Raw genomic sequence first — 18,391 nt, 5'->3', positions numbered from 1 at the left:
AAATAAATTGGTTAGTCTCTGAGGTGCCACAAGTACTCCTTTTCTTTTTGCGAATACAGACTAACACGGCTGTTACTCTGATACTTTTAAGGATGTCTCTTTTTGTATATCATACCAAATGTGCACTCCCTATATGCAGAATAGCAGCTGCTGTTTCAGAACCTGTTTACTAAACCAGCATTTTATAAAGGGCTTGGGAATATGTGGGTGAAAAAGGAAACCTTTAATGCTTTTGCCGGTTTGTTTCTATTAAGTGCTACAGAGAAGCTGAGGTAAACTGGCAGGCTGTCACCCATATTTCCCGTGTATACTTGCCTTCCACTGAAATCAGCCACATGCCAAAGGATGACACATGCTGCTATAGCCGGCCTGTGCCTTAGCTTGTTTATCTGTATTTGCTAGCCTTTGCCATGTTGAATAATAAATTTTTTTATATAGCCTGTAGGAGAAAAATTCTGGTATTTCCAGACCTTGCAGAACCTCTGTCAGGTATTTTGAAGTTTAAAGAGCAAATGCCATTCTATTAAAGTGTGCTCTGAGTAAAGAAGGTTGTAAATGAAATGTACTTTTATACAAACTGCTGCCCATATACTTGTTTTTTTGTTGCTGGTTTTTTTGCTGCCCTTTTGTGCTGCTCCATAGCATTCATTAGCTTTACACTTCTGCAATGCAGTGGAATAATCTGAAAAACACAGCGAAGTTGTACCTCTTTCCTCCCCGACTTCCTAAACAGTTGATTAGCATTTGGAAGCTCCGGATTCATTGCATTAGTTGTCATTTAAAATGACCGATTAAACAATTATTATTTCTTAGTAAAGTTGTTGATGATCATTGGCCTACAATTATTGCCTATTTACTTGCAGTCAGCTAATGGCACCCATCAACTAATGGGATAATTAAGAAGAAATCCCTGGATGGGGCAGTAGAAAAAGAGAGTACTCGATTCAATTCAAGAAATACCTGTTGGTTCTCGAACGGCATGACATTTTCACTTTGCGTATAGGTGTTATAAAGATAGTTGACCATATGCTTTCACTGAATGCATCTGTCAGTCCCTCTCTATCTGTATCCAAGGTTCAGTTAAGTCTTCCTATGGTAGCCAGTTGATATTTGAGGGGTTTGTCATCCTCCAGTTCTTCCTTTTTGTCATTCTTCTTTCTCTGATCTGAATTGCTGCTGCTTTCTGTCATAGGAACCAGCTTCTAGATACTGAGATTTAAATCTTTAGTAGACTTCTCAAATAGTGGTGGGTGCTGTAATGGAGGAAAAAATAAAATACTGAGTGAGACTGCTGTTCATTTGTGTTCTGGCAGTGTGCATTTGCACACTTTTTAGTACCTTTCATTCTAAAGCTTCAGAGAACAAAGTAGTGTAAATACAGTGATAAGGAATATTTCTTTGACACCCATAGATGAGCCATTCACGCTGGAAGCCTTAGATTTGGTTACCCATATCATTGCTTTGGCTTCTGTAATTACTCACATTTATGGTGGTAAAAATTTCAGTCCTTCAAGCCCAGCTGATGCCATAAGATTAGCTGACTTCTTGTTGTGGTGGGTTATACGGATTAGATGTACACTTCATATAGTAATAGAATATTTCCTTCATTCTTTTCAGTTTCTCAGTATGGAGAAAGGGAAGGGATTTTCAGTTTTCACTATACTTAACATAATTTCCTATTACTCAGCCAAGCCCCATTGTCAGGTGTTTTAACAGGCTTTTTATCATATAGTCCACATGCCAGAGAATCAAATTGAACTTACTTCAGTAAGATAGTTCAGATAACAGATAGAGTTCTCCTGTGTTTCTCCAATCATATATACTGCTGCTTCAAAGAGGAAGAGACAAAGCCAGGTTAGATTTTGTTTTGTTATACACTTTATTTCCAGATCTGATGCATTGTGATTTCAGTTAGTAAAGGTATCAAATCACAGAGTATTAGAGAGTGCTACCTTTTTTCCGCACTGATCTGTGATGATTTTCAAAAAGCGCAGAAGGCTGGAAAGTGGAACTCACGTGGACAGAATACAGAGAACCTGGTGATTTTAAAAAGTTCTACTCCTCACGAGCATTGTGTGTATTAGTGCTTGCTGGAACTTCAGGTAGTTTTTACTACAGGTGTGATGGTTCTCCGGGCACCTCGGACTGAGAGTCACTTTATTACCCCCTGCTTCTTATGAGAGGGAGTCTCAACTCAGTAACACCATGAGCCTTTCAGCCACTCAAGCACTCTCCTCTGGGCTATACCAGCCCTTACTTCACCTTGCAGGTTAACAATAGGTGCAGTCCAAGCCCCGAGTCCTTTTTGAATTGTTCCCCTGTGGTATCCAGCCCCTGACACATGCTACTTGTAGAAATTCCAGATACTTAGCATGCAAAGTACCCCAATTTACCAGTTTAACATTAAACCTCCACTTCTGTAAACCACACAGCACTTGCAAGCACTTATGATAAAGCAAAAGCAGGCTCATTTAAGAAAGGGCAAAGAATTAATTGGAAGTGGGAGAAAGTGATGAAAGCAAATGGTTACAGTACAAAACAAAATCCTAAAATGTGAACCTGGATCTACAATTATTAATAGTTAAATTTCCTATATAATAAAGTAGGCTTTCCCCCCCCAAAGTTCAGTCCATTGCAGACCTAGCTGGTTTCACAAAAAACAGAATCCAAACGATCACTCCTTAAGGGGTTTCCTCAGTGAATGGATACGGTGTCCTTCCCTACACACTGTTATACTGAAAGAACCTTTTGTCTTTATTCATAGCCAAGGCGATCTCCTGCCTGCTATAATGTTCTTTTTCACCTCCAAGTGGTTTCTGTCGTTGGCAGTTGTCTCTGATAGTTTTCTGTTGAATATTCTGGGATGTGGCAAGGGTAAACAAGAGAACCTTGCATTACCTTGCCAGCTGATAGCAGGGATGGTGAGTGGGGGGTGGGGAACAACTCTCTCTTGCTTGAATTGGTCATCATTGAAACACATTACTTCCTGGTGACTAATTTCTACTTCAGATGCATAAGCAGACTTTCAATACAAATACATTATTCCTTAAATATTACCCATAAGTAAGTATATCTTATAAATCTTGGTAAGTTACGAGCTTTCTGTAGGTAACTTACATGTTGTTCTTCATGGATAAATATCTGGTCAGACGTGTGGTGTAGTGAGTTTGTCAGGTCTGAGGTAAGAGCTGTTTGCAAAGAATGGGGACCTTTTGCCAAAGAACTTCTTTGTCACATGCCAAATCTTCATCCAAATTTGATGAGGTACTCCCAGTATTTTTCAATGTTACGAGGAGAAAAGTAAAACAAGAGCACTTGCTACAGATAACTTTATTGTAGCTTCTCAGGTTGGCCGAGAAAAAGAGTGACACTGTGAAAACAAATACCCTTTGGTTAGGTAAAGATTTTCAGCTTCTGGTATTTTCTAGAAGCTGAAATACGTGTTTTTTTCAGTTGCATGATCTTACTTTTTATCTGCCCAGAGTTTAGGTGTTGAGTGTTTAGGGTCAGAATAAGGATGTAATTGTGAGATGAATGCAGTGATGTCTATGGCTGCCTAAGATTGCCCAGGTATTAAAATTTCAGAGCAGTGGTTTTCAACCTTTTTCCACTTGCGGACCCCTACAAAATTTCAAATGGAGGTGCGGACCCCTTTGGAAATTTTAGACATAGTCTATGGACCCCCCCCAGGGGTCTGCAGACCACAGCTTGAAAACCACTGCTTTAGGGTATCATTTTCAATTTTTTGGAAGTTAGCTAGTCTTTTACTCCTCTGGCTAGAGTTCAGTGATTAAGTCTGGAAGTAATTTTTTTCAGAAAGTATGTGCAAAAACTGTTCAGTTATTGCCAAATACTGAAGAGGACTTCTGCTGCTGTCACTTTCTGCGACCTTGAACGGCTGTAATGCCTCAATGAGTGGAGGTAAAATTTTAAGGGGGAGAGAAGGTCCCTAGGTTATGGTGGTCTGGGAACATGAACACGCTGTTTAAAACACGCGATTACCAGTCACTTATGATTTCCTAATGGTTAACTATTTGAATGCCTTCATTTCTCCATTAGTGCAATAGATTTACTATACAAGCCCTCTGTGAGGCAAGATGAAGCTTGTCTGTTTGCTTTTATTAGGGTCTTTGTGAAGTACTAGGGGTTCCTTTGACCACAGTATTATCATTCATTGAGTCAGAAACACAAATTTGCAACAGCTGAGAAGTTCCATTGTTGTCAATGGAGCAAGGCTTCTTTACACCAACAGAGGATCTACCCCCAAATATGTACTTTTAGTATATGTAAAACTAGGTTATTCAGAAAACATTGCTTAGCATTTTTTCACAGATTCTTTCTTGAATCTAGGCTTGTGAGGTTAATTGTATTTCCTAACCATATTCTGCCTTTGTCATCCTTTCTCCACAGAATGTGTATGTAAACATAAATCGCATCATGTCAGTAGCAAATCGTTTGGTTGAATCTGGCCATTATGCTTCACAGCAGATTAAACAGATCGCTAGTCAGTTGGAGCAAGAGTGGAAGGCATTTGCTGCAGCTTTGGATGAACGAAGCACCTTACTGGATATGTCCTCCATCTTCCACCAGAAAACTGAACAGGTCAGTAAATGAGACACAGCCAGCGAAAGCTAGCAAGCTGAAATCATAAACCAAATTACCTGATTTAGCCATGAAACCAGTTAAAAAACAAATCCAGAAAGCAATTTAGCTCCATTTTGGATGGGGCTTAAAAGGAAGCAAAGGCTACAGGCAGAAGACTTGATCTCTGCTCAGCTGTCCAGTAGTATGGAACTTCATCATCACATTTAAGCAGAGCCTTGTTCTCCCTGACTCAAGACTGCCTGGGTTTTAAGTCACTGCTCCTTGTGCTCTATACACGAGGCTCCTTAGAACACCAATACAGGATAGAAATTAGAAAGCAAAAGAACGTAGGAATTTAATGATTTGAGCATAGAGGCTTAACCTAGGGCAAGCTTTTGAGATGATGAAGAAAGTAAAAAAAAAAAAAAATAAATAAAATAGTATGAATATAAAGGTCTTTTTACCCAAACAATCATTTGGCCATTAATTCCTTGCTTTTTGCCTCACATGATGAGAGATGATAGTGTTTGACATGTGAATATCAGTCCCAGAATGGTTCAGTATTTAAGGAGCATTTCAGGAAACACCTATTGAGTAGTAAACCTAACTCACTGGAAAATTAGGGGAAGTAAAGTACTTAAGTGTCTGTCTTTAATCTAGGTTTCAGAGTAGCAGCCGTGTTAGTCTGTATTTGCAAAATGAAAAGGAGTACTTGTGGCACCGTAGAGACTAACCAATTTATTTGAGCATAAGCTTTCGTGAGCTACAGCTCACTTCATCGTAGCTCACGAAAGCTTATGCTCAAATAAATTGGTTAGTCTCTAAGGTGCCACAAGTCCTCCTTTTCTTTTTTGTCTTTAATCTGCATTTGGAGTTGGGTGGGGGATGTTTACTCAGCATCCCATAGGAGTACACTTAACTTCCATTGGCATTACATGTCCCTGTTCCTGGCTCTAGGCCCCCTAACAACTTAAAATACCAGTTATAAGCCATGTGTAACAACCAGTGAATTATTCTGGTCCAGGAAGAAGTAGGCCTAAGTATTCCACATTTCCAGGTTAATAGCCTTGATAACTAGAGCATGTTTTTCCCTTCAGGGAATTAGTTGCAGCCTAGTTGACAGAGGCATGCTCTTGAGTCTCCCATCAGTATTCCGTTTCCTTGTTGGTGTGTTTTGTTAGCTGCTGGGGGTGGTTTTATTGATGGGGAGCACTAGGCTTGTTGAGCTAGGTAAGAAGGTAGCGTGTTAAGTATAGTTCCTGTAGATATTCCTCAGTTTTCTCCTGTGACATGCCAAACTGAGTTCCAGAAAAATTGCCATTTGCTCATAACTGATATAAGTGGCCTGTTGGGAACAAGGTCATTTGGCCACAAAAATTTAAGAAGCAGTCTAATGACTAATTGTCTTAAAGTGGATTTTTGCATGTTTACTAAGAGGAGATGTTAGATTCTTAAAACCAAATTGTTTGAGAATGTGCATCCATTAATTGACAGACAACCCTACAGTGCTTCCAGCATGCTAATGATGATGCTTTGGTCTAGGGAAGCAAGTAGCTGATCGTAGTCCATTTCTGGTAAATAGATGTCCTTATTGCAAGTACAGCTGTTACTAAGAGAGACCTTTTTTTGGCAGTCTCAACAGTGAGGCCACAGAAGGGCAAGTCCTGAAGCATAAACTGTTTTCATGCACCTATAGATGTGGTCATTCTAGGTCAGTTTGTGATACTTGGTGGGACGTGTGGGACTTCACCAGTGCTTGTGCTATATTTGTTCCCTGGCTAACTTAAAGATTTGCATCGCTACAGTTACCAGTCTGACACCTTTGAAAAAGCACCATATGCAAAAACATAATTACGTGTTGGTGTGCCTCCTGACCAAAGTGGAGTGGTTTTTTTTTTTTTTTTCCAAATGAATTGCATCAGTGTCTGAAATTAGGAATGTATTTCACAGAAAGGTTGTTTTGTACCTGGCAGTTAACTGACAAGTTATGACTGACCGTGTCCAAGCCATTTTGGGAAGTTACTACGTGCTTCAGTACAGAGTGTACAGAAATGTGAATTGGTGAGAGAGAAGTAAAATAAATTAAAGGAAAGAACACAGTTTGCAGTCTGCTGGGATTAATTAAATTAGTTTCTTTAATTGCTCCTTCTGCTGTGTTCATTTGACAATTAGCTGTGATGGATTCTAATAATCTTTCCATAGGAAAACTGGCTGTGATTGATCAGCTATCTGATTAGTCATAGGGGTTGAAAGTTGAGGTGGAGAAGAAACGGGGTGAGAAAGGAATGGTTTGCAACAACCAGAGACTACAAATGGTTGCCTTTAAACTGTCATTTGCATTTAGGACTTTCTGTTTACATGCAAATAGCTTTCGGTCTTCAGTTATTTTAGTGCTTCCATATACTACTTCCCAGATCCACTTCCAGATCTACTTCCCAGATCCAGCACACTTAACTGAGAGAGTACCTCTTGTTTAAGTTGCATCTCCCCTTATGCTCACTGTTGTAGTGGGTAGCATAATACAGTGGTTTTCAATCTTTTTTTTCATTTTCAGAGCCCTAGAAAAATTTCAAATGACGGTGCAGACCTCTTTGGAAATCTTAGACAGAGTCCACGGATCACAGGTTGAAAACCACTGGCATAATAGGGTGTAGTTGCCTTTGGTGTATGTGATGTGAGATTCGTCTCATGCCTTTATCTTTTTTGGTTAGCTGAAAAATCAAGAAACTGTGTGAATGAAAGTAAGCTCCAGAAATGAGAGGTATATTTAGCAGTTGAGTTCACTTTGAAGGTTTCTGACATTAAGTAGGCCAGCTTCCGTGTGTGCATGCACACGCATGTGTAGCGCTCCAGAGAGTGCTGGAGAACTAGAAACATGGACTCAAACAGATTGTTTAAAGACTCTTGGTTGTATTATGGAAACTATTTGACTTGTGAACTCACATATTCACTTACATTGGATGGCTTTCATCAAATAACACTTTTTAAAGGTCCTCCCCACCCAAAATAGTTTTGCACACTCCTATGTCTGAGCATCGGTAATAAGTTTTACTTACTGATGGTGTCTTACCATATGTACATCTGGGAATGACACAATGTGGTTTTTCAATTTCTAGTACATGAACAATGTGGATTCATGGTGTAAGGCCTGTGGTGAGGTAGAGCTTCCTTCTGAACTACAAGATTTAGAAGATGCCATTCATCATCATCAAGGAATATATGAGCATATCAGCCTGGCTTACTCGGAGGTAGGCAGTTTATTTATTCCATTAGGCTGCTGACTTATTTATAGTATGTTTAAATAAAATGATGGTTACATCACCAACTGACAAAAACCAGAAAACTATCTGCTAAGTTTGGTACTATGCCTTGAAGTATTACACAGAAGGGCAGAGTATTAGTCTTAACTTCAAATTCTGGCTTTTGCTGGTCTGTTTTTCAAACTCAGACTTGGTTTCTGGCTTTTGCTCTTGTGGGAAGAACTTTAAACTGTCTAACTGGGATACCATAATGCTTCCCCTGCAGGCTGCCTTGATGCAGACAGCTTGGCAATGTATGAAACGGTGTATTTTTTCCATTGTGTATTACTTAATGCCATTAAAAGATGTTCAGATGTATTACGATACTGTCATTAAAATATGTTTTTAAGTGCACAGCAAATGTGAAATACCTTTGGAAAAGCACTGAATTAGGAGTCAGCACTTAAATAAGTGTTTTTAAAACTTTCTGTTTATTGCAAAAAGCTAAAGCGGATTGGAGTAAGGGTTGCATTATTCCTTTGGCAAACTAAAATCAGATACCTTGTTCTGCCAGCAGCAAAAAAGCATCTAAAACTAGCCAGTGTACACACACATTCAGGATTTATAATATTTTAACATGTTCAACATCACTGTTTGTTTTCAAAAAGTCATAAAATCCTGGCTTTCAGGATTACAACCACAAGGTTGCACTTCTAAGCTAGAGAATGTATTTACAGCTGAGTTACCAACTCTAGGAAACAATTCATTTTGAAAAATGCTGGCAGAACACCAATAGAGAACAAAAAAATAACATCCATCATGAAGTGTTTCTGGTGTACTTTAAATATTTCAGGGTCCCAAAGGGGCAGGAAATCAAATGGGTGTTGGCTTCCCTTTATAACTAAAATGTCCTGTATTAACGGTTTTTCTGTTCAGTCTCTCTCACTCCATCTCCTTTAGTGTCAATGTGTATTGTGACTGGTTTCAGAGTAGCAGCCGTGTTAGTCTGTATCCGCAAAAAAGAAAAGGAGGACTTGTGGCACCGTAGAGACTAACAAATGTTGTTAGTCTCTGCGGTGCCACAAGACCTCCTTTTCTTAATGTGTATTGTGTGCTTCTGGAGAACTTTTTTTGAAGGGGCTTGGGTGAGGTGTTACAAAAGTGAATGAATTGAGGATACTGATGATAAAGAATTTTTTAAAAATACTACTTTCAAGAACAAAAATTCTCATTTGGTGTTGAACTCAAATGGTACAAAACTCTGCCTACTGCTGGTGATGGTTTCGTTTTACTGTCTGAATGAAATGCAGAAATTAAGCAACATCAGATGAAAGAGAACAGGAGTACTTGTGGCCCCTTAGAGACTAACAAATTTATTAGAGCATAAGCTTTCGTGGGCTACAGCCCACTCCATCAGATGCACAGAATGGAACATATAGTAAGAAGATATATATGTACATACAGATAAGTTGGAAGTTGCTGTACAAACTGTGAGAGGCTAATTAGTTAAGATGAGCTATTATCAGCCAGAGAAAAAAACTTTTGTAGTGATAATCAAGGTGGCCCATTTAGACAGTTGACAGGAGGTGTGAGGATACTTAACTTAGGGAAATAGATTCAATATGTGTAATGACCCAGCCACTCCCAGTCTCTATTCAAACCCCTAATGGTATCTAGTTTGCATATTAATTCAAGCTCAGCAGTTTCTCCTTGGAGTCTTTAGAGTAGCAGCCCTGTTAGTCTGTATTCGCAAAAAGAACAGGAGTACTTGTTTCAGAGTAACAGCCGTGTTAGTCTGTATTCGCAAAAAGAAAAGGAGTACTTGTGGCACCTTAGAGACTAACAAATTTATTTGAGTGAGCTGTAGCTCACAAAAGCTCATGCTCAAATAAATTGGTTAGTCTCTAAGGTGCCACAAGTACTTCTTTTCTCCTTGGAGTCTGTTTTTGAAGCTTTTCTGTTGCAAAATTACCACCCTTAAATCTTTTACTGAGTAGCCAGAGAGGTTAAAGTGTTCTACCGGTTTTTGAATGTTTTGAATGATTCCTGATGTCAGATTTGTGTCCATTTATTCTTTTGCGTAAAGACTGTCTGGTTTGGCCAATGTAGCCCACGAAAGCTTATGCTCTAATAAATTTGTTAGTCTCTAAGGTGCCACAAGTACTCCTCGTTCTTTTTGCAGATACAGACTAACATGGCTGCTACTCTGAAACCTGTCATTATAAGATGAAAAGTAATTACAAGTTAATTGTCTAATTTTAAATTTGTGGCTAACATTTTAATTTATATCCCATACTGCCCTTTGGACTTGGCTGAAGTCACAAGTTCTCTTTCTGTGTGTAAAACATACCTTGATTTCCCTGTTTTATGCTGACAGACTCCTTGGAGGAAAGGAGAATGGTTGAGATTGTTTCTTACGACAAACCTGAGCATTTGATGCAAGTTTTAATGTGTTTAAGACTTAGTTTCTTTAGTTTTTAACACCTGGCCTCCCAAGAAAAGAAACTGTCTTTGAAATTTTTAACAACTCCGCTTCTTCAAGCTCTTTCAGTCATCCAGTGGATCCTGGTTGGAAAAAAAGAAAGAGTGAAAGGCTAGACTCAGTATTCCTGCTAACTCAAATGAAAGCACTTCATGGTGGAGGACAGGACAACAGGGTGAATTGTGAAATGATTTCAGACATGTAAAGAGCAATAAAGTCTTGAAGCAAAACAAAATTAGTTTTTCTTCTTGAGTTAATTATGAAACATTACAAGTGTAAATGAAACTTCACTTGAACATCTTATTCCTTGCTAACCAAAGCTGTGGAAAAATTGGATAGTCTGTCATTTTAGTCTTTTGGTGCAATAGTACCTGATGGTGATGAGTAGGAAAAATGAATTAGACTATATATCCTTTGTAGGCAAGACTTTACTCAGGCAAACTATGTGGAGTTTTTGCCTGAGACTGGAAGTTGAAATCCTATGTTCTCAGCTTGAGTACAGCGAGATATCTGAACAGAATCCCTTGAAATAAATGAGGCGAGACTTCATGATTTAATTGGGTATGGGTCCTGCTTTTGAGCAGGGGGTTGGACTAGATGACCTCCTGAGGTCCCTTCCAACCCTGATATTCTATGATTCTATGATTCATCACAACAGCAATTCCCACCTCAAGGTGATGAAGAACTGACCGTACCCGGAATGCAGAACCAAAACCTGGATGCATAATGTTCACACATGATCAGTGTGCTGGTGCCATGGTACCATCAAGAGCTTGTTACTCAACAGAAAGAGTTCAACTTTACCCTCCTTTGACACAGACTCAAATCCAGTCGTTGTTAATGGGTGATGTAGGCATATGTGAGAACCTTGAGTTTTAGGCTGTCTACACTGCTCTTTTGTCGGTAAAACTTTTGTCGGTTGGGGTGTGAAAAAAAACCACACCCCTGACCGACAAAAGTTGTACCGACAAAAACGCCCGTGTGGATAGCACTTTGTTGGCGGGAGATGCTTTCCTGCCGACAAAGCTACCGCCCCTCATTGGGGGCGGTTTTACTGTAAAGAGCGGCTACGCTGCGTACCTTACAGTGGCACTGCTGTAGCGGCACAACTGGGCCTCTGTGAGGTGCGTAGTGTGGACATAGCCTTAGTGTCCTAGGTGATCTGTTCATTTATCTTTTAAAAAAAACCCAATAGAATAGCTGGATTATAGCGTATACTTCAGTCACTTTAGGATGAATGAATTGTGGGCAGAGGGAGAAGTATCCTAATAATTCCAGCATTTGTGACTGACCATGTTTTTAAGCATTACACTTATAATGTGTTGACAAATAGATGTACTTTTTCCCTACTTTGTAACCACCTTCAAAACTAAACTTGCTTCTAAGCCTTGATTGTGGCTTGCAAATTTGAGATACTAATTACACCGTCCATTAGTAGGAAGAATCCTACAGTGCCTAATGAACACGTGTGGATCATTGTATGCCCAATCACTGAAATGCAGCTAAAACTAGAATCTTATAAAATTAATGTGGCATGCATACAATGGATTAAAAACTGGCTAATTGATGATTCTCCATTTACAATCCCATGTTGAGACCATCATCAAGCCAAGTGTTTCCAGTGGGGTTCTGCAGGAATTGGTTCTTTGTCCAGCGTTGTTTAACATTTTTATCAATGGATCTGGAAGGAAACATAGTCGTCACTGATCTGTTTTGCAGATGATGTACAAATTGAGGGAGGTGTAAATAATGAAGAGGACAGACCACTGATTCAGAATGATTGTAAACTGGGATCAAGTAAACAATATACATTTTAATATGGCTAAATATAAACGTACATCTAGGAACAAAGAATGTAGGCCATACTTACAGGATGGGGAACTCTATCCTTGGAAGCAATGGGGATTGTAGTGGATAATCAGCTGAATCTGAGCTCCTGGTGTGATCCTGTTGCAAAAAGAGATAATGTGATCCTGGGATGCATAAATGGGAATCTTGAGTAGAAGCAGAGAAGTTATTTTACTTCTGTAATTGGCAGTGGTGTGACCACAGCTGGAATACTGTGTCCAGTTCCGGTGCCCACAATTCAAGAAGGATGTTGATAAATTTCCGAGGGTTCAGATAAAAGCTACAAGAATGATGAAAGGGTTAAAAAACATAACTTATAGTGATAAATAAATTGAACTCCTTAAGTCTAGCATATCAAAAAGATGGTTAAGGGAATGACTTGATCAGTCTGTAAATATCTGTGTGGGGAACAATATTTCAAAATAGATTCTTAGTCTAGCAGAGAGAGAGACAACACGATCCAATGGCTAGAAACTGAAACTAGACAAAGTCAGAGTGAAAATAAGGAAGGCATACATTTTTAACAATGAGAATAATTAGCCACTGGAACAATTTATCAAAGGTCCTGGTGGATTCTCCCTCACTGACCGTTTTAAAATCATGATTGTTTGTTTCTGTAAAAGATCTACCTGATGAATTATTTTGGGGAAGTTCTTTGGCCTGTGTTGTACAGGATGTAAGACTAGATGATCACAGTGGTCCCTTCTGGCCTTTATGAATATGGTGGAACATATTAACTATTTATCACCTCACAGTAACTATGCACAGTAGTCTAGGACAGGATGTGAAGAATACTTTCCCCTGTTACTTTACAAGGAAAAAATTTCATAGGTGTACGGTTACCAGAGTAATAAATTCGGTCAGAACACGGGCTAACGTATTTTTATGGAAAGTTTCTTGTGGACGCTTTTTAAGTAAAAAGATCCGGGCCTTACTTTCTTGACATAATGGCAAGAAAAAACCCAGTCTCTAACGTTGTTCTGGGTCATTAGTTGAGTTACTGATAAAGAAAGAAAAGTGTCATCTGCTGAACTACCAGGTTTTGCTGCATATATAGATGCCTATTTTCTATCCTACTTTACTTTGTAGGATATTCATATTTTCAAATGTACTTTCTTTGGCCATATTACAATATTTTGTGTTTAAACCTAACCACTCAAATAGGTAAGGCATGTATGTGGGAATAAAGATAAAATGCTTCCCTCTTTAATTACTGGGAAAAGAGAGAACCTCTGAAACTCTGCAAGGCTGTGGAATACTAGGAAATACACAATAGGGAAGAACCCTGTACAATTTCTAGATTGGGTTGGACTTGAGACCCTAGGTCTTAACTGTCTCTAAAGTCTGATTCTCATTGAATGAGAGATGTCTTTTTTTTTTCTTACTTCACAATTGGAAGGCGTTCTTTCCACAATAGTACAGGTGTGGGCTGTCAGAGCACTGCACCAAATTCCTCCTACAAATGACAGCATCTTAATTGGAATTAATCTTGAAAATTAATTTCTTAAGGACTTAAACGACGAGTGTTGAACATTAGTTAAAAGTAACCGTTCCTCTTTATTTGATCATTGCTGCTTTTTCTTCAGCTAGTAAGACTAACTGTGATAAGTTGCTGTGTTCTTTTGAAATTATTTTGCACTTTAATGGTTGGGTAGAATCAAGACAAAACTAACAGAATTAACCTGATACTCTGATATCAGTACTACAGGTTAAAATGTAGCAAGATTTGTCATGTATTTCTCAACATTATGCTTCATAGAAGCACTTTGGCTCTGATAACATCCACACCTTATTCTAAGGTTAAGTCCCAAGTAATAGCAAACTTTGATTTAAGCATGTGAAATCAACAGAATTCAGTTAAAACCAACTTTGGCCTTACCTCGCATCACTTTGACTCTTATTGAAAAGTCACTAGGAAGATGAGCTTTATTGGTAGGCCACTGTTTCAGAACAGTAACTTAATGCATACAGTGGACATCATATATGTCATTTTCTCTGCGCTGTCTGTTGTAACAGCAGTGTGTTCCTATTCTGGGATTAGAGAGATTGAGAGTGCTAGGTGTCACGTCTTTAATGAATCTGTTCTGTATAATTTTGTAGTCTGCGTTGTTCATTAATGAGTTTTCGAACAGAAACTTAATGCTTCATCCTTCTTGCTGGTCAGGTGAGCCAAGATGGGAAGTCATTACTTGACAAACTTCAGCGACCTTTGACTCCTGGAAGCTCTGACTCACTAACAGCTTCTGCTAACTACTCCAAGGCAGTGCATCATGTCCTGGATGTCATCCATGAAGTCCTGCACCACCAGCGACAACTGGAGAACATTTGGCAGCATCGGAAGGTCCGCCTGCACCAACGGCTTCAGCTGTGTGTTTTTCAACAGGATGTCCAACAGGTTAGTTCCAGTCTCCTGATGTTCGTGTTTGTGGCCAAATACGCTATTAACAAAGATGAGAAAATAATTCAAAACAAGCAATTCCTGTATAAATTAGAAAATCCAAGCCCAAAGTTACCAGGCATAGGCAGAGACTCAATCGAGAAGAAAATGAAAAGGTAGATGGAAATAAATTTTCTGGTATAAAGCATACTGTTGGCAAAATCCCGCAGCTACAAATTTGTAGTACCTAGCAACCTACTCTTAGGTATTCATTTGCGCTGTGTTTTATGTGACATAGAACTTTTCAGCTTATGGTAATGACAGCAATGAATTATTGGTAATGGTCGAGCAGTGATGCCATGAGGAAGCATGGAAGTTGAGATGCATAGCTTGCATACGTCTTAGGGAATGGGTCAGGCTTTTTTTGAGCGGTGGAACACTGATCAGAACACAAGGTTTCTCTGTCTATTTTGAAAAATAGAGACCATCTTTAACTTTCCTCTGTATAGCCTTCTTTGTGAGAAGCAAAAGTCACTCCAATTTAATGACTCACCTACAGGTTAGCACTTAAAATAATTGATGAGGATACTTGAAACTTATGTAGTGCTAAAACGCTCAAAGCACGTTAGAGAGAGACCCCTGTGAACATAAGTGTAATCTCCCATTTTATGGATCAGGAAATTGAATTGAAGAGATTGTGACTTAACCAAGGCCACGTTTGTAGCTGGTGGATCTTAGCTTGCAGCTGAGGACCTCCTAACTCTCAGCTGTGCTTAGACCACCAAGACAGTAGCTTGTTTTTTTTTTGTTCAACAATTAAACAGTGCCCTAGAATTGACAGTCAATCCAAAAGTAAATGTGCTATCAGCTGTGCCTGATTGAGACCGTACTGTGATGGATTTGCCAAGCAGGAGACTACAACTTCTGTCAGCTCCTTTCTTATTCAGAATGAAGTCCACGGATCCTAGACATTGGGATTTCTGCTCCTGTGCAGCCTTGGAGGCAGACTAGTCTGTTAGACAGAGGCAGGGGAGATGTGGCTCCACCTCTGAGAAACAGCCAGATTTGGTCTGCCTCTCTGCCTTTCTCCTCATATTCACTGGGAAGTCTGCGCCCCCGCCCCCTCCCCCTCATCCTTCACCCATGCAGAGTGCAGCATGGCAGAGACACTAAGGAGGGAGGGAAAGACAGATTCTCTTCTGCACATCCCCTGCTGATGAAGTGCCTGCATGGAGATGTGTGCTTGTTCTGTGGAGGCCCAGGCCATGCAGGGGGAGCGTAGGTTGAAGTACAGATACCAGAAGGCCCGGGAAACTTCCCACCCAGCCTCTGGAGCCCAGGTTCTCAGCCACGACTGACTGCAGAGCAGCTGTGCAGCCCCTACTCTACAGCTGCTGTGACAGAAGGGAGCTGATAGGGATCCAGAGGCAGAGCAAGGATGAGCCTGGGTAAGGGGCCCCTGGGCCCAACCCGTTCCTCAGTTCTACAGCATGCCCCCTACAGTGACTCCAGGTTATTATTTCCTAGCAGGGTCAGCCCAACTGCTGTCTTCCAGTGCAGTAAGTGGGCCAAAGACTCTGAACCTACAGGGTTGGAGCCTGGTGCTCCTTGAATCGGGTCAGCCTATCTCCAGGCCACAACCAGGAATCTCCGGTGAACAAAGCTTGGGACCCAGGGAGGACCCTTCTGGACCCATTGCAGCACCAATGTCCATTCCGAACCGCCACTTTCTCAGAGCAAGAAAGCTGCTCAAAAGAGTAACAACAAGGCCCTTCTCCCCCACCCCATGGGACCGTCTGTCTGAAATTCCTCTCTTCTGAGGAGGATCAGGATCAAGGGCATCAGTGTGTCTCAGACTTTCGGACCAGGGCCTCGGGCCTGAATTCATTTGTGTGGGCGGTCCCCAAAAACATAAGCCACAGATTGGCGGGCACCCCAGCTTGCAGTGCCACTCACTCAGATTTGGCATCCTCCCTCCCCATTTTCTGTCATGATGGAGGGTCAGTCAGGCCAAACCGGAGTGAATGGTGCTCTGACCTGTCATGAAGGGTCACAGCACCACTCAGCTTTAGCCTGGCACCTTTTCTATTGGCTTGCCGGTTGCTGGCGTTGCAACCAGCACCTGTAAATTACACCCGTGCATGTTGATGCCAACAGCCATGCAGCTGTTAGCACGCAGGTCACATGGCTGCTGGGAGCATGGCTAGTGCAGCACTCAGATCCGTTGGCAGGCCGGGCTCTCCGTGTGGTGGTTGAGGTGGCTGAGGCTTGCGCTTCTCTCCGCACTAGGAGGCGGAACAGATAGGCTTTGCTCACCAGCAGGGAGGACTAAGGGCTTCTCCCTGTGGAAGAAGAGGAGATAAAGAGAGACAGCTGGTCATCCTAGATATCCTACAAATGACAGCAATAGAATCTCTCTCTCTCTCTCCTACTTCACAGGAAATAAGATGGTTGCTCCATATTATTCCTGCCCCCCCCCGCCCAACAAGTCATGAGGCTGCTCAGCTGTTCTCAATCTCTGGTATCTCAACAGATCCATGAAGAAATCACAATTCAGAATAAAGATGTTAAAATTCACATTAGCTGCCATCAATGAAGGGGACTGTGCGATATCAATAGCTGCGAAGGAGGCCTGTCTCTCTATCCTGATTCAATAGACTGTTAACTCTTAAGTACACAACACTACAAATATCCGTCCGTGGCCTTTGGTTCAGGATCAGCACTGCAAAAGCTTATAAAAAGTGCATGTAGTGCAGGGGTTCTCGAACTGGGGGGGCTGGGACCCCTCAGGGGGTCACGAGCGGTCAGCCTCCACCCCAAACCCTGCTTTGCCTCCAGCATTTATAATGGTGTTAAATATATTTAAAAGTATTTTTAATTTATTAGGGGAGTCGCACTCAGAGGCTTGCTATGTGAAAGAGGTCACCAGTACAAAAGTTTGAAAACCACTGACGTAGTGCTGTCTGAGAGCTGCTCTGTCTACCCTCTCCTGGGTGATCTCTGTCCTGAGTCAGTCCTAGATGGCAATACCCAAGCAATAGGGTTGCTGCGAAGCAATGGTTTTATGATTTGAGTCTCTTAACTCAGTCTCCATGTGTCCCCCATCTTCTACAAAGTTCATCACTCATCTAGATATTTGCCTAGTTTTAACAGGCTACACAAAAAGTACTATCAAAGTCAGAACAAACTAAAATTTCATACAATGACTTGTTTATACTGCTCTATATACTATGTACTTATATTTCAGTGTATTTATATTCCATTTGATTTCTTTTAGAATGATATAGTAAAAATGGGAAAGTCAGCAATTTTTCAGTAATAGAGTGCTGTGACACTTTTATATTTTGTACGTCTGATTTTGTAAGGAAGAAGTCTTTAAGTGAGGTGAAGCTTGGGGGGTGGGTGAGGGGGAGACACAGGAAAAATCAAACTCCTGACAGGGGTACAGTAGTCTGGAAAGGTTGAGAGCCACTGCCTTATTGCATGAAAGTCCAGAGAAGCTGAGAAATCTTTTCAAAATAGTCAGCCTTTCAATGGGGACTACCCCTTGCCACAATCCTTTCTCTTCTGGGATCAGTGGTCTCCCATGTGGATATTCTCAGTGGGCTATTGCTCACATGAGGCCACTGGAGCGTCGTCGTCTTCTTCTTCCAAGTATCTCTCCTCTACTCCTCAGAAAAGGGTTTTCTCCCCAGGAGGATTCTCAGGTCACTCAGATGGTGGACATGTCCAAGCAGATTGAAGTCGGGTTTTCCAATAGGAGAACCAGTCAGGACAGTTATCACTACATATGCCAGCCTAGAGGGATGGTGTGCTTACATGGAATCAAGGACTCTCCAAAGGATCTGAAACAAGAGAACA

At 40.7% G+C, this 18,391-nt stretch overlaps 1 protein-coding gene across 3 annotated transcripts in view; it reads left to right on the top strand.

Annotated features, from left to right (window-relative positions):
• The window catches only part of TRIO (trio Rho guanine nucleotide exchange factor), a 401,689-nt gene that overhangs the window by 161,384 nt on the left and 221,914 nt on the right, over positions 1-18,391 (top strand). For all 3 annotated transcript variants that reach the window (XM_084621487.1, XM_084621488.1, XM_084621489.1), the window contains exons 7-9: positions 4,411-4,602; positions 7,701-7,832; positions 14,318-14,548. In XM_084621487.1, the coding sequence (XP_084477613.1) occupies positions 4,411-4,602; positions 7,701-7,832; positions 14,318-14,548 (555 nt within the window). The remainder of the gene's footprint in view (positions 1-4,410; positions 4,603-7,700; positions 7,833-14,317; positions 14,549-18,391) is intronic.

Source organism: Lepidochelys olivacea (assembly GCF_965140295.1).
Source record: "Lepidochelys olivacea isolate rLepOli2 genome assembly, chromosome: 2".
NCBI classification, from domain to species: domain Eukaryota; kingdom Metazoa; phylum Chordata; order Testudines; family Cheloniidae; genus Lepidochelys; species Lepidochelys olivacea.
Note: the sequence above shows the minus strand (reverse complement) of the source record. Positions and strands in the feature narration are given on the sequence as shown.